Source organism: Hydra vulgaris, chromosome 02 (genome assembly GCF_038396675.1).
Source record: "Hydra vulgaris chromosome 02, alternate assembly HydraT2T_AEP".
In the NCBI taxonomy this organism is placed as follows: domain Eukaryota; kingdom Metazoa; phylum Cnidaria; class Hydrozoa; order Anthoathecata; family Hydridae; genus Hydra; species Hydra vulgaris.
Window position 1 is genome coordinate 54,578,962 of NC_088921.1, and position 16,877 is coordinate 54,595,838.

General features: G+C 27.6%; 2 protein-coding genes across 2 annotated transcripts; one reads left to right on the forward strand and one right to left on the reverse strand.

Moving 5' to 3' along the window:
- Positions 1 to 2,377: 2,377 nt before the first annotated feature.
- On the forward strand, positions 2,378 to 5,442 carry LOC100200137 (endoplasmic reticulum chaperone BiP). Its single transcript, XM_065791400.1, has 4 exons — positions 2,378 to 2,647; positions 2,834 to 3,173; positions 3,291 to 3,987; positions 4,360 to 5,442. The coding sequence occupies exons 1-4, from the start codon at positions 2,502 to 2,504 to the stop codon at positions 5,175 to 5,177; spliced, it is 2,001 nt and encodes a 666-aa protein (XP_065647472.1). The 5' UTR covers positions 2,378 to 2,501; the 3' UTR covers positions 5,178 to 5,442.
- Positions 5,443 to 7,446: 2,004 nt separating this feature from the next.
- Positions 7,447 to 11,035, reverse strand: LOC136076144 (uncharacterized). Its single transcript, XM_065789614.1, has 2 exons — positions 9,777 to 11,035; positions 7,447 to 9,508 (listed from the first exon to the last, which is right to left on the reverse strand). Exon 2 carries the CDS (start codon positions 8,851 to 8,853, stop codon positions 7,447 to 7,449), a length of 1,407 nt encoding a protein of 468 aa, XP_065645686.1. The 5' UTR covers positions 8,854 to 9,508; positions 9,777 to 11,035.
- Between the last annotated feature and the right edge of the window lie 5,842 nt (positions 11,036 to 16,877).

The following is a 16,877-nucleotide window of genomic DNA, read 5'->3' on the forward strand; positions in this document are numbered from 1 at the left end:
TTAGCAAAAGGTTTTAAAAAGGTATTGGGCAAAAGGCTATGACTTAAGTGTAAACCATATGGAGTGTAAGGAAAGCAAGGTGCTGAATGCAATAAAAACTTTTTTGGATAAGATCAGTTTGCAAGAGGACATTGAGAAATTAGTCAAATGGACAAGTATATGTTTAATGGATTTGAACAAAGATAACGGCAATTTTATACAGATTAGAAAAAAGAACCCTTGAACCACCTATACTATGACAGAATACGATGTTCATTTAAAAAAAAGTCTGAAGATCAGACTATTTCAGATTGTTCAGATTTTTTATCAGATTTTTTCCGTTGTTAAGATGCGGAAAAATTCCGTTTTCCATGCATTACGGCCTTATAATACAATTTTACAATAGTTACAACATTTTATAAGATTTATGGTACAAAGAAAACTCCTATCCTAAAATGACGGGCTTTAACCTTATATTAAGCTACAAATTTAATTGGCTGCATTTTTCGCTTTTTTGCGAAGATAGGTATTATAGAAATTGCGACATTATAAACTATAGGAAAGTATATAATTTTACGTTAGAGGTTTTATAATACTTATATTTACATTATTGGAGCTAAAGTGCTACAAAAAGTATATGTTAAAAAATTTTTTTTTAAATTTTTTATATGTAATATATATATAGCCCAAATGTTGGAAGTATTTGTTATTAAATAAGTTGAGAAAACTATGAAAATTTATTCCAAAAATGGTTTTTACTTTTTTTGCAATTTAATGATTGCACATTGCAAATTTTTTAACTTAAGATTGTAAACGTAGCTTTTTGAGCTTTCTTGTTGACAAATATTATTAATTTTCAAAAGGTTGCAGTTTTTTGCAATCTATTATATGATTCCTTAATCATTTTTGTCAACAATATTAGGTATCAAATTTAAAAATGCCTTGTTACTGTTTTGAGATTTAAAAAAATTTAAAACAATGTATCGGCAGTTGATTAAACAAAGTTTGTTGCTTAAGGTGTTTATAAAGACAACTTTGGTTGTCTTTTTTGATAATGGGCAGTTTTTATTATTTTTTACAACAATTTAAAACTCAATGATTCAGTTGAAAAAGCGTAGTTCATTTTGATGCAAGAAGTAAACGACATTTAATGGTTCTCCCTCTAAAACCTCATTAATAGCTTTTTTCATTATTTCATATTTTTTCACAACATAAATTTTTTTTTAAATGTTGAAAGTTTCTTTATTTATTCACTTTATTAAGTGCATGTATATTTGCAATATTGCATATCCTTGCAATCAACGCCCTTCAATCTTTCCTGATGAAGAGAGCCCCGAAAAAAAGTTTTGTTGGAGTGTAAAGACTAGTAGAGAAACAACTTTAACAACATAAAGTGGATTTAGATGTCTAACAATCGATTAACTTTTTTACTAAAGTATCAAGAGTGTGGTCATTAGATTTAAGAGATGAGAGGAAAATGTTTGCAAATATCTTACTAGTGGATAAGCTCGTAATGTCATATCCATGTATGAGAGATTAATTGGTAGACTAGTCCTTGTTAATGAAATTGTTAAGGCTAGAGGCCTAATTTTCATTAAGTCTCTAGCTCTTAACTTTTAAGAAAAAAAAACAAGTGTTAATTATTTAATAATTGACCTTAGCTTTAGACCATACTTCCTGCAAATGTCTAGACTAATAAACAGTTACCTTAAGGATAACAAAATGAAAATGAGCACAAGCTAGAATCAAGGAAAAGAAAAGTATATTTAAGTGACTTGCGTTGTCTAGTTAATGAGTTACAATTTTGATATACGCCCCAACATGTAATGGTTCGAACTTTGATAATCAAAAAAAGGTTGCCTACAACACTGAAATTTAAAGATTAAAAAGCCGAATTTAAATTAGTCTTAAATTTATTTTTTGACGGAAAGATCTTACAGATTAGAAGTTACTTCAGACACAACAAATATTTATAAAAAAGTCTATTTTAAACAACTTAATGATAACGATAGTTTTAATTATGCTTAATATTTTTAAATACTAAATTCATAATTTAAATTATTATCACCAAACGTAAGAGCAACGAGTTTGTAAAATATTTTACTATTCTTAATTAAATTTATATTAACAGAAAAATTTTAATTTTCATAAAGTAAACTTTTCGCCTTCAAAAATCACGTCCATTTAAATTTGTAGCTCCCTCATTTGAGAAGGATTCAGTTTGAAGTTCTTGCAAACTACTTCTGTCGCCAACTTTTCTAAATTATTTCTAGAACCTTCCTATTTTAAGGTTTTAATATATCCTTTTATTAAGTTTTGTTTTAAGCAGAGTTTGTAAACGTCCACGGAAATAAGTAAAAGCCACGTAAACCAATCAAAATCCAACACTTCGCATAACATTACCAATCACAGTAACACACGAAAACAGTGGCTAGATTTAAAGTTTTTCACTACGACGATCAATAAGATTTACAAAGCTGTTCTAGACGGTATACTCTTGGAATAAGCGCATAAAGAGAAAAATGAAGAAGATTATTTTTATGCTATTAGCTGTCACATGCACTATTTATTGTGCGGATAAAGATAAAGACGAGAAGAAAGATGATAAAGAAAAAAAAGAAAACTTCGGAACTGTTATAGGCATTGACTTAGGAACTACTTATTCATGGTAATAAATTTTGTAACATTTTTCAATCTAATTTTACGTTTCATTTTCAATAATTAATGTAATCATAAAAATGAGTCTCAAGTGTAACAATTTAGTTTTAACTTTGTCTATAAGTGTATATCTTTGTCGAAGTGTATAATACACTTAACAATACTTTACATTGTCATGCAAATATTATTTATTTAGTGTTGGAGTCTTTAAAAATGGTCGAGTTGAAATCATTCCAAATGACCAGGGTAATCGTATTACACCCTCATATGTTGCATTTACTAGTGAAGGAGAGCGTTTAATTGGAGATGCAGCTAAAAATCAACTTACTTCAAATCCCGAAAACACAATTTTTGATGCTAAACGATTAATTGGTCGTGAATGGGGTGACAAATCAGTTCAGCATGATATTAAATATTTTCCATTTCAAGTAGTTGAAAAAAATAAGAAACCACACGTTAAAGTTCAAGTAAAAGATGGAGAGTATAAAACATTTACTGCTGAAGAAATTAGTGCTATGGTCTTGGTAAAAATGAAGGTATTGTTAATTCTATTAACACACATAAATATGTAATAATCTTTATTATTATTTTCAAATAAAGTTTTTTGTTTTTGTGTTATTTATTTAAAATATAATTTTTTTAAAAAAAATTAGGAAATAGCTGAAGCATACTTGGGCAAAAAAGTAACTCATGCTGTTGTCACTGTTCCTGCTTACTTTAATGATGCTCAACGTCAAGCAACAAAAGATGCTGGTGTAATTGCTGGTTTAAATGTAATGCGAATTATTAATGAGCCAACTGCTGCAGCAATTGCTTATGGTTTAGATAAAAAAGAGGGAGAAAAAAATGTACTTGTATTTGACTTGGGTGGTGGTACTTTTGATGTCTCTCTATTAACCATTGATAACGGTGTATTTGAAGTTGTTTCAACAAATGGTGACACCCATCTTGGAGGTGAAGATTTTGATCAGCGTGTTATGGAACATTTTATTAAGTTATACAAGAAAAAGAAAGGCAAAGATATACGAAAGGACAACCGTGCTGTTCAAAAACTTAGAAGAGAAGTTGAGAAAGCTAAGCGAGCTCTAAGTAATCAACATCAAACTAGACTTGAAATTGAATCATTATTTGATGGGGAGGATTTCTCAGAGACACTAACACGAGCAAAATTTGAAGAGTTGAACAATGATTTATTCACATCTACAATGAAACCTGTTCAGCGAGTAATTGATGATTCTGGTCTTAAATTAAGTGAGATTGATGAAATTGTTTTGGTTGGTGGATCTACTCGTATTCCTAAAGTTCAAAAATTAGTGCAAGAATTTTTCCAAGGCAAAGAACCTAGCAAAGGTAAATTTATTTCCTTGTATTTTTCATTTTTTTAAATTTTCTTTAAAGTCATTTAAAAATTACAAAAGATTTTCTATTATTTAAAGTTTTCTTTTCAAACACAAATATATTTTGTAGTTACAGTTTACTTCAAAAAAATATACATTGGATTTTTTCTTTCTAAATATAGTGCTTTGATTTTTTGAACATCGATTAAGTGTTTTAAAACACTTAATTGATGTTCAAAACATTACTTAATTAAAGCATTGTGGTTTTTTATAATACCATGTAATTAATATGCCATGTAATGACACTATGTAAAATAAAAAATTGTTATTATAAAGTAGTTTGTAATGATTTCCAAATTACAACTAACAAAAATTTTATTTGTAGGAATTAACCCTGATGAAGCAGTTGCATTTGGTGCTGCAGTCCAAGGAGGTGTTCTTAGTGGTGAAGAAAATACTGAAATTGTTCTTCTTGATGTTAATCCATTAACTCTTGGAATCGAAACTGTTGGTGGTGTAATGACCAAATTGATTAGTCGTAACACTGTTGTTCCAACCAAGAAATCACAAATCTTTTCAACTGCTGCAGATAACCAACAAACTGTCACGATTCAAGTTTTCGAAGGTGAACGCCCAATGACCAAAGACAATCATCAGTTAGGAAAATTTGATTTGAATGGTATTCCTCCTGCTCCTCGTGGTGTTCCTCAAATTGAAGTTACTTTTGAAATTGATGTTAACGGTATTCTTAGAGTTAGTGCAGAAGATAAAGGTACTGGAAAGAAAGAAAAGATTACAATTACCAATGATCAGAATAGATTGTCTCCTGAAGATATTGAACGTATGGTTAATGATGCTGAAAAATTTGCTGATGAAGATAAAAGAGTCAAGGAGAAGGTAGAATCTCGTAATGAATTTGAAAGTTATGCTTACTCCTTAAAAAATCAAGTTGGAGACAAAGAAAAGCTTGGTGGTAAATTAAGTGAAAGCGATAAAGCAACCTTAGAAAAAGCAATTGAAGAAGCTGTTAAATATCTTGAAAGTCATCCTGAGGCTTCTACAGATGAACTAAAAGAAAATAAAAAGAAATTAGAGGACATTGCTACTCCTATAGTGAGTAAAATTTATCAACAAAGTGGAGGTAAACCAGGGGAAGGCCCAACACCTGGTTCAGATGAAAAAGAAGATAAAGATGAGTTATAGAAATATATTATAATTGCTTTCTAGGCGAAGTTGTTGTTAGTTAAAAGTCGAGAAATAACGCTATCACAAATATATTACAAAATTATATATATTAGTCTTTTTAAAATTTTGCTATTCAAATTTATGACGATCCGACGTTTTTCGACTTAGTAGCTTCTAATAGCTTTGTGTCATAATGACCGTTTCTTTGCCTGTAAAAACTTATTTATTACACGGTATTTCTGTAAATATTTTTAGTAATAAAATGATAGTCAAGAAATTTAAATAGATTTGGTTATATTTGTGTTAATGTTTGTTAAGTTCCTTCTCAATTTTTAAGGATTCCGATTTTTTAGCAAAAAAATTTTCTGTTCCTAAGGTCCCTGTAGGTCCCAAAGAGTTAAGATACTCGACGTTGCTAATAAATCCAACCCCCACGTTTAAGGCGTTTACATGTTTATTGTATAAATTTTTAATGGCTACAAGAGAATGTGCTATTGATAGGCATATTTGTATGGTGGTTAGGGGTCGTCATAAAGTACGTACGCCAAAAATTTAGAAATTTGACTATTTTAATAAAGTTAAATTTCATTTAGTGTGTTCGTTTGGCCGAGAGGCTATATCATGCGATTTCGCTGAGATCGTGTCACATTCAAGTCGTGTTTAACTCTATTAATAAAAAAATTTGTTCTAATGACGAATCAAGCATAATAAAACTTTACTTACTCAGCGTATTAAGGTGCTTTTCAAAAAACTGCCGTCAGTCGGTTATTAGTTTAAACAATCGAGATATTCCCGGTAAATATCTGGTCCGCAATAAACCATTAGATATTTTATTGCAAAAACACGTTGATTTGCGCAATACAGTCTTGTATTGCAGTCTTAATAAAATTTATTTTTAGCGTAATTACTTGTTTTTTTTTTACTATTGAAACTAGTAAATCAAAAAAAAATTCTTTTTTCAAATCCATGCTTTATGCAAGCAGAATTCTATTGGGCCTAGAAATTCTTTTTTTGTTATCTTTTGTAGAAGGAAAAATAACTGTTTTTTTTTTTTTTTAATTTAAAAATTACTGTTTTTACTAAATTTTTCTTTTTTAACTTAATAACTTAAGACTTATTAACTTAATAACTTAAAACAATAGGTTTTTAACTTTAATAACTTAAGACTTATTACTTAATAACTTAAAACAATAGGTTTTGAATCGCTGCGCTTTAATGTCTTCGAAACTGCAAATAATTTGCAAATTAATGATTTTTGTGACGTAATACGCAATTCATATCAAATAAATAAAATATATATGGGGAAATACAAATTAAATTTTTGTTAACTTAATTAACTTTTTTTGGTCAAATTTTTCCATTTCCTTGTATTGTCATCGAAAATGATTAATTGTGCAAAATTTGAGCAAAATTGGTTGAGAAAAAAGCTTTCAAAAATTGATTTCAAGTTTTGTGGCACACAAACATATATATATATATATATATATATATATATATATATATATATATATATATATATATATATATATATATATATATATAGAAAGTAACCTTATATAAAGCATGGAAAAAGTATTTCCTTTTTTGATTTAAGTATTTCACGGCCGTGGCTAAGTTTCCGAAGCCCCAATGACGGAGGAGGGTTTGCAGTGAACTAAAGTTTAATTAAAACTTAAGAGGCTAAATTATTTGTATTTTATCATAAAATATATATAATTTCAACCAGGGGTGGGAAAAGAAGGTTTTATTGCTTTTTTTAATAAACCGTAAAAACTCAAAATTATTTTTAGTTAAATTATTTGATCATTTTTCTGAAGAATATTAAATTGTATAATAACGGTAGTAACATGGACATTTTTAAAGACAATTAGATTTTATAAATTAAATTTTTTTTGTATATTTGGTGTTTTTTGCTTTAAAACAAAAGGCCTATAAAGCCTAAAAAAATTAATTTTTTTACACCTCCTGAGATCAACGTCAAAAAAAATTTTAAGTTTTCTAATCCATTAATAACTTATATTTTATAGATATAGTATAATAATAGCAGTAAGTTAATATTACAACAAGATTATAACCATTAAAAATAGTTTATAAAATAGAAATTACTTGATAATAAAAACAGTTAAAACAAATAAAAGTTTCTAACAAATAAATGAAAGAAATATAAGTAGTATTAAAATTTTTTGAGATAACATCAAAATAACACAAAAAAAGTTATTTGTTTTATTATTGAGAAATTAGTTATAAAAAAAGAAAACTATTTTAAAAATTGAAACTTTTTTATATTTCATAAGGAACAGTTTTTTAATGTTTTCGAAAATATTAATTTTGCCTTGGTGGTAATTTTATCTTTAACTTTTATTTTATATGCAGGTATTAATATATTAGCATTTGGCAAACATATTTCATTCCAGCAACTTTTAATGTAATTAAGTTCTTCTATTATTGTTTTTGTTCTAAAATGATCTGGAGTCTTTTTACTTGTTGTCATGTTTTTAAAATCATAAAATTCCACACCAAATTTTGTCTCACACCAATAAACATTTGGTTCTATATGAAAATCAGCTATTTTTTGTAGCATTGCTCGATATTCATTCGGATAATTTTTTATTGTTTCAAATGATATAGTTGTATTAGACTTTGGTTGAACGACTTTATATAACATTGAAATTGATGATTCTATTAAGGGAATTTTACTAAAATTACTATTAAATTCGTTGAATACTTGCATCCTTATTAATGCATTTGAAATAATATGGCTAGGGTGAAGATTTGATGTGGTGTTTGTTGTGGTTTTGATAAAGTTAAACTGTCTCTCTTCTTTTTCAGTGTTTGCAGCTCTACCAGAAATAATTCTTAATTGGTCAGGAGTATAAGTCACTAGACAGTGGAAATATTTGCCATAAAATTTTCGGACTGTTAAAACATTCAAATTTTCTCCATGATTAGACATAACCAACATTACATGCTTAAATACTACTACATACATTTTTAATATAAGTTCGTTGGTGCGGTCAGATTCTGGTTTGTATATTAATTCTTGAATTTGGCACATTGTAATAAAAATATCGGTCAAAGGATTTTGGGGAAATTTCTGCTGACAATATATAGCTGTTTTTATTATGCATGACCTGTAGTCAATAGCTCTTTTTACATCTTTCCCTTTAAAAGTAAGTTCAATAATTCTTTCAATTTCTCTTTTTGTTTTTTTATCAAAGTGATGGGGCAGTTCTGCAAAAAGATTTTTTAAGTGATTGAAAACGTTATGAAGAGGTTCCATTAATAACTCATATTTTGATATTCCAGTTTCTGGTAAACTGATATCAGGTTGATGAAATATGAGACTTGGAACTCTTTGAATACCACTCATGGTTGTTGCTAATTTTAAATCCAAATATTGTTTTGATTCATTTTCAGTGAATTTTATATTGTGTTGATTCAGTTCGATTATTTCTTTTTTTTTTAGATGTGTATAAAGCTTTTTTACTTTATCATGACTTTTCCTCCTTGATTGTTCTGTAAATAGGACTTTTTCTTGTAGATATTGTAAATCGATGCAAACTCGATGTAATGAATATGAATAATTTGAATGCTCTACAGCATTAATGTCACAAACCCAGCACACATAATTTCCTCCCTTTTGCTGACCTGCTTCAAATTGGGCTGCTGGACCATCACCTTTAAAGAATCTCATTCTATCATAAATCTCAATATTATTGATCTTTCATGTCAATAATATCATTTATTCTTTGTTTTAAGTACAGAAGCATTTCATCCGTAGCTGAACATCTCCCAAAGATATATCATATAGGAGCTTCAACAACCGCTTGAATGTTATGGTTTTATTATACTTTTGTTGATATTCTTCAGATGTATAATGTATTGCTGGATCAAATAAAAATGAAATTGTCATCAAAACGTGACTGTGGTTGCATATAGTCGAAGTATCATGCCATAACATGTCTCTTTCATTCAAAATTTTTAAATTTTATTTTCAAGTTATTGGTTTTTTCATCTTGGTCAACATCCTGCATCTCATTAATTCTTTTTAGATAGCTAATAATTGATGTACGAGACATTTTTTCATATTCTTCATCAGTTTTGATTCTCATATATATCCAATGATTTTTTGTTATGTTTTCTCTAATTTTTTTAGTGGATGTACTCGGCCATCTATAGTAAATGTTTCAGTTTGTATTTCATTGTTTCTTAAAACAAGTTTGGAAAAAGTTTGTGGAGCAATAAGCTCTCCTAATGAATATTTATTTTCTGATATAAGCAAATTCAGTTTTTCTGCAATCTGAAAATTTATTTCTTCTTGGGGAAAGGAAACATTATGATTCGTTAGCCTAAAAAATATGTAAATTTTAAGTAGATATATACATAAATACATGTTTTTTCTAAATTGTAATAAATAATAAAAATTTATTATTTTTTATTGATAACTAATTTAGTGAGCATTATTTTTTGCAAAAATTAGCTAAAATAAATTAAAGGCCTTTAATATTTAGAAATAAAAAACACACTGTAAAATATAAAAATACATAATAACAAATAAATTAAACCTACAAATTAATGTAAAAATTATTTAAAAAAAATAATTTAATATAATTTTACTTTCGTTTTTTTCTTCAAATAACAACATTTCTTTTTCCAATACTTTTTTTCATCTCAGATAAACTTGTTATATTGACACCATTTTCCTTTAGAAATTCTTTGACTATCTGCCCACCATTACGTGACATTATACTTGCACTATCAATTATATTGTATTTTCTTGCGAGACTAGAGTAGTTAATCTTTTCTCCACTTTTATAAAGATTTACCTCCTCAAGACATAAATTTAGTTGGTCTTTATATGCATGTGGTGATCCAACATATTTTTTAGGTTTTATTACACCCTATCATTAAAAAAAGGCTTTTGTTAACCTTTATGTATTATTGTGTGTACTTTGATTATAAATTTTTGAATTGAAGTTAAAGACTAGTATTTATAAAACTTTCATCAATTAAATGAAGAACTTTGAATATAAGAATGAAATATTTGTATATATCATACACACATACACACACACACACACACACACACACACACACACACACACACACACACACACACACACACACACACACACACACACTATTATTACACACACAAACATTTTTTTAAAATTTACCCCAAAGTATTATGAAGTCTCAGTGGCCCAATGTACCTTTACACACTTGTGAACAATTATAAATATATAAAATGTTTACTTTATCTACTTTTTCTCTAAACTTATAAGATCGCTGTTCTGCTTGCTCAAATGTTTTCATACTTACAGTTAGGCGATGCTTATTTCCAGTTTGAAGGGAAATATTATTTCCATCTGTTTTAAATGTTATGAAAAATAACTAAAATTATATTTTCAAAAATTTATAATTGCTTTTAAACTTTAGAAGCACTTATATTTACCTTACAACTGATGTTTTTTTCCATTGATTTTCAATATTTGTTACAGTGTCTTTAATTAAATGTTTTTCTTGCTTGCGCATTTCTTTTGGGGACTTGATTTTTAAATTTAGTATTTGGGAATAAGTTTTTGTAAATGTTTTTGGAAATATGTTTTGGTATTCTTTATCAAGTTTTGTTATTATTGTCTTTGTAATGTCGTTTAACATTAGTTCTTTTTGTTTTAGACCATTTGTCTAAAAAAAAAAGACTTGCAGTACTTTTTTCGTGCAAGTTCCACTACTTGCTGTACCTTTTTGCAAGTTCCACTACTTGCAGTACCTTTTTGCAAGTTCCACTACTTGCGGTACTTTTTTTGTGCAAGTTTCACTACTTACTGTACCTTTTCGCAAGTTCCACTACTTGCTGTACCATTTTGCAAATTCAACTACTTGCGGTACTTTTTAAAATTGAAAGTGATATGACCCAGCTAATGAACATTTTACGATGTTTTAGTTTTAGATGCCTAGTTTGCTATTGCATAAGTATTATGACATATGGCAACATTTAAATTATGAAAATATTAATTCGCCCGACACAACATCAGCAACCAGCTGAAACTTTTTCATACAGTAGTCAATAGGTTCAGAATCAGTTTCATTTTTAATCCAGTATGAAATAGTGTAAATGATATCGTTCTGTGTTTTTTTAAGTTTTTCCACTCTGCCATCATACGAGGCTCTCATTGTTGAATTCATATCATACCATACATGACATAGATTTATCTTAACAATCTTTTCACATATAACATCATTTAAATCATGAATTTGCTTAGTAGACAAGTTTTGAAATAAATTCAGAATTTCACTGATAGTTAGTAACGATAACTGTCGCTTTAATTGTTGTTTTACTTTTTCAACTATTTTTTGTCGTTTATCAGTCTGTCTTTTAGAAATTTCAGTTCTAATTTCTGCATGTTCGAGTCGAGTTTTTATTTGATTTTTTCGTGCTGCCTGAATAGCCCATTTAATAACCTTTTCTCTAGAAAGGTCATCAAGATTGTCAAGATAATCCACAGTCCTATTCTTCTTGGTTCTTAACTTGCAAGATATATAGTCAATTGTTGCATTAGGGGATCTTCTTTTAGCAGCACTGAACATTCCCATTAACTCCTCACTGTCTATGTTATGAAGCCGTGCACTTGCTGTTTCCTCTAAAAGTGCCTGTGTAATTGTAATGGAAAAATAACGCTTATACTGCCTATTCAAAACCTCATTTATTGCAATGAGACAAGCCTTAGTCATAGCAATACCCTGGGCATCAATTGTACATATTTTTGTTATTGGTTCTAAAATATTTGGTAGGAGAGTATTTCCGAAAAAGTCTATTTTTCTGCAAAAGGATTACATTTGCAGTCTTCAACTGTTTGCACAAGTTTTTTAATTATTGCAATACCACCAACATGATCAAAAGTTGCACTTTCAGATGATACATAAAACGTTGTTATCCAGGGTCCTGTAAGAATTTTTCCAAATAATGCAAGCACGCACATTTGTTTTACAGCAGTTGTATTACAAAATGCTTCCGCAGAATTTTTTGTAAAGTTTTTCGCTTGACTGCTCCAATTGTCAAAAAATTCATAAATTTTGTATAGTTTTTTTTCAAAAACAAAATAAGTAACGAACAGAATATGAAGACGGTTTCCACGATACCTTGGAATAATACCTCTTGGTAATTCATTATTGTCTAAAAAATTCACAAATCCTTGTGGATCACCTTTAACGTCTTTAAACCTCATTTTATTCATAGCCAAAACAACTTTGACTGCCATACAATCATACCCAAATAATTGGCAAGTTTCAATTTCCAGTGACATCATTGCTAAACGACATGAAGTAGCAATTGTGTCGAGAGGGTGCAAATGGCAGTTTAGCTCATTAAGATTTTTAGCCCAGATTTTATTAACTTTTGTAATTGTAAGATCCTAACCGAAACTTTATCAGACATTGTGTTTGATATATTTGAAATGATCAAACGACGAGATTCATCGTAGGGCTTTAAATAAAACTCTGAATAAACTAAAGCAGTATGATCAACTTCATTACATATGTGGTTTGCATAATCAACAGCAGTCCCACCCAGTAGTTGGTATATAGCAATAACCTGGCATTTATTTTTTGATGTTAAGTGAATACTGTTGACATGAACACCTTCTTGTGTTGTTGCATCAAACCCAAGAGTAAGATAATTATTAATGATGGTCCATTCTGCTACTTGGAGGTCCGCAATACTGCCAAGCTCACGAGCCATTTGGTCAACAGCACTACGGTGAGGAATGTGAGAAAGCAAAACACCTAAATATTTGGCAATTTTGTCCACTAAAAGTGGAATATTAGCTATCGGGACGTTGGACAATATCATGCTGTAAATTATCATCCTCACTTTTAATGGATAAGTTTTGTCATCTAATGTAATTGTATTATTTATATTGCCATTCTCCAGCTGGGTCATATCATTTTCTAAACTATTAATAGCATTTGTATTTATTTTAATATCAGCATTATGTTAATAGTCAATTTTTTAAACCTATTTCTCTCTTTAATTTTCATTGCCTTTTTTCAAACAATAAAATTGCGAATTTGCCTACTGTAATAGTAGGTTTGTAATTTATTCTTCAAGTCTTTATTGGCAGCTCTTAAAGTTTTAACTACCTGTTCTTTTCTTTGAGAACTTTGTCTGAAAACTTTCAATTTATATGGAAAGCTGAGTAGTTTAGCTTTCACAAAAGCTATCTTCTTACGATTATCTATGGATGGACTAGCTAATTTACAAAACAAATAAGACAACCTGGCTTTTAATTTTTGCTTTCTAGGACTTAATATTTCTTTTGAAGATGGCCTAGTTTTTGAATTTTTACTACTGCCATTATGTTCATTACTTATCAGAGATGTAAAACTAATGTTTTTTGGTGATTCCCCAAAAGAAGAACATGCAACATTGTAAATACTACTGGAAGTAGGCTGCAATGCAAGTGTTAAAGTTTTATCACATGGAAAAGGCTTGTTGCAAAATGAAACCAAACTTTCTTTTTTAATTTTAAAATATTTTGCCCATTTTTTGGCTAATTTCACCAGATTTTTAACTTGATTTGAGTTAGTGGTAATGTTGAAATAATCATTCACTTTGGCAACAGTTTTTTATATAACTCTCCATTGAGATTAAAAAGTAAAAGTATATGCCCATTGGTACACACAATGTTTGTTCCTGATGACAAAGTAAAGTTATCTACTAAATATTCCTTGAATACTCCAAAAAATAACTTTGTAATATACTTTTTTTTGGGCATATTATACCTTAAAAGATTAAAACTAAGTTATATTAAAGAACACATTTTACAGTTATCAAACTACAGTGATTGTAAATAACCTTTGCAATAAGTAATAAAATAAAACACACACAATTAAAAATAAGGTTTTAAAGTTACGCAATTTTCATATATCCTTAAATAACTGCTTCATTATACAAAATAAGTGTTTTATCAATAACAAATGAATGAAAATTGACATAATAGTTCTGAAATACCAAAATATAAATTACAATTTCATCATAAGAAATGTATAAAAATTAAAATCATCTTTACAACAAAAAGTTTTAGGATCCTGGAATTACTTTTGTCCAGCCATTCAATAAACAAACACAGCTAACATTATTTGACTTACAATAACTGTGATACACAATTTTCAAGTTTAAACAATATCCATCTCATAAACTAATTTTCATATTGTCCGTAAATATTTAAATTATCTAAAGAGAAAAATAAACATGAATAAAAAATTAAACATTTGCACAGTTACATATTTAAATAAATTTTTTTTTTTCAACAAATCTAAAATAAATCTTTAAAAAATATTTTGTTATAATGAAAATGTATAATAAAAAGAATCAAAATAAGCCTGAAGATTTACAAATCTTGTTTTTATTGAATGGTATATACATTAAATAAGCAATAGTGATACTTGTACATTCTAAAAAAAGAATTTTTTTCTTTGATTTTTTAAGACCGTAATAGTTTATAAATTATATAAATTAAAAACATTTACATAAAATTAATGTTTAATAATATCACATCAATAATACATTTTATGTATTACAGTTTTTTTTATCTCAAATTATTCATTAAAAATTATGAATAAAAAATATATGAATGATTAAAAAAATAAAATAATAATGTCTTGAAATGTCTTGAAAAAGCAAAAAAATACTGACCCATTCTACATCCATCTGCACCTAAACATTGTTAAAAAGGTTTTAAAATATATTTACACTTTGTAATATATATTTTATATATATATATATATATATATATATATATATATATATATATATATATATATATATATATATATATATATATATATATATATATATAAATATATATATATATATATATTAAATATATATATATATATATATATATATATATATATATATATATATATATATATATATATGTATATATATATATATATATATAATATATATATATATATTAAATATATATATATATATTAAATATATATATATATATGTATATATATATAATATATATATATTAAATATTTATATATATATATATATATATATATATAATTATTAAAAAATAATAAGATAAACAAGGTCAATAATAAATTTATTTTAGTGTATCCAATTTAAAAGTTTTTAGTCTTTACTTGTTTCAATTATTGTCTCAATAATACTGATTGGAATATTCATTTTCATCTAAATCAATTTATTTTATTACATTATAATACAGTTTGTGAAAAAGTTTAAAAATAAAACAAATTATAATTATTATTATTATGTAGTCTACATTGAATATAACCAAAAACTTTTTACATTTTCAAAACAGTCGCCCCCCTTTATCCCTCGGAAACTAGTTCAAAAAATGGAATTGAGTTATTAAATTTGGGGGAAAAAATAGGGATAGCTGGCATGTTTATTTTTCAATAAAATTTGGCAGGTGCATAGAAAATGTGTAAACTTAGGTGAAAGATATGGATAGAAAAAAGAAAGAACATAATTGCTATGTTTGTAGAATGCATGCTATTTATAACATCAATAAATCCACTTATAAAATTAATTATTGTAATCAAAAGACAAAAATTATTCAAGTTTAACCTTAATAATTTTTAAAAAACGTCTATGTCAATAATAAATTTTCAAAATTGTGGCAACAATAATCGTTCCTACCTCACTAACAAAAAGCAAACTTTAAAAAGCGTGGCACAGAATTTTAGCACATTTATCGGTGCCGTAAACCGCGATTTCCGCATACCTACATATACTGATACTTACATTTTCTTGAAGTATATACTTTTAGACTTTCATCAAATCCCTTTAATTTATTTTTATGTTGATAGCATTATATGCAGCTATTTTTGCAAATCCACAAGTTTGAGGAGGTATTTTAGATACCATTGCAAATTTCTCTATATAGTTTAAGTATCTATATGAAAGCTTTATAAAAAAAAATTTACCAATTGACTAATTTATCGCGTGATTTTAGTTAAAATTACGGTTTATTTAAAATGTTGGCATTAGCCATAATTTCCCGACTTGTGAAATCTCATGTTCTTGGACTCTATTTTTTAATTTAGACTTTGCTTGGTGCTGGAAATATCTTAATTATTGCAAAGACATTTAAACAAGAGGAAGTTCATTGAGAAAATAGAAGAAAAAGAGCTACAACATCCAACATCTCATTTTTTTGAGTACTTTTACCTAATAAGTGGGTAACATAGTAATTTTGAGTAAAAATAACATGTTTTTTATAAAATTATCAGCTTTAAACACATTATAAATGTTCAAGCTCTTTTGATCTATAATCATGTTCAAATTAAGGATATTTTGTAATTTCATTTACGTCAATTCGATGCAAACCGATAAAGCAAAATCGCAAAATACCTCAAATATACACTTTAAAAAAACCCTAAATACTGTCTACACATTCTATTTTTTTTTGTTTTTTTTTAAAAAAAAAAACACAAGCAGGTATAGTTTTCATAAAAAATAATGAATTCAAATTTACTTCATCTCAATCAAAACCTAAGTTATAGATTGTTAAAGTTAGGAATTTTGTTGAAATTGTCGGTTTAAATTTTACTGAATTGCCTTATCTACGCCGAGTAGGACGAACTTTTTTTTTTGTAGGGGGGGGGGGGGGGGTCCCAAATGTATGGGTTGGCATGTGTGTACATAGAGGGGCACTATACTCTCGACTCCCCTAT

Excerpts from the sequence above, each read along its gene's own strand:
- LOC136076144 (XM_065789614.1), bottom strand. The coding sequence starts at position 8,853 with ATGAGATTCTTTAAAGGTGATGGTCCAGCAGCCCAATTTGAAGCAGGT.
- LOC100200137 (XM_065791400.1), top strand. The coding sequence starts at position 2,502 with ATGAAGAAGATTATTTTTATGCTATTAGCTGTCACATGCACTATTTAT. Across the intron at positions 3,174-3,290 it reads TGGTCTTGGTAAAAATGAAG|GAAATAGCTGAAGCATACTT; the intron begins GTATTGTTAATT and ends AAAAAAAATTAG. Across the intron at positions 3,988-4,359 it reads AGGCAAAGAACCTAGCAAAG|GAATTAACCCTGATGAAGCA; the intron begins GTAAATTTATTT and ends TTTTATTTGTAG.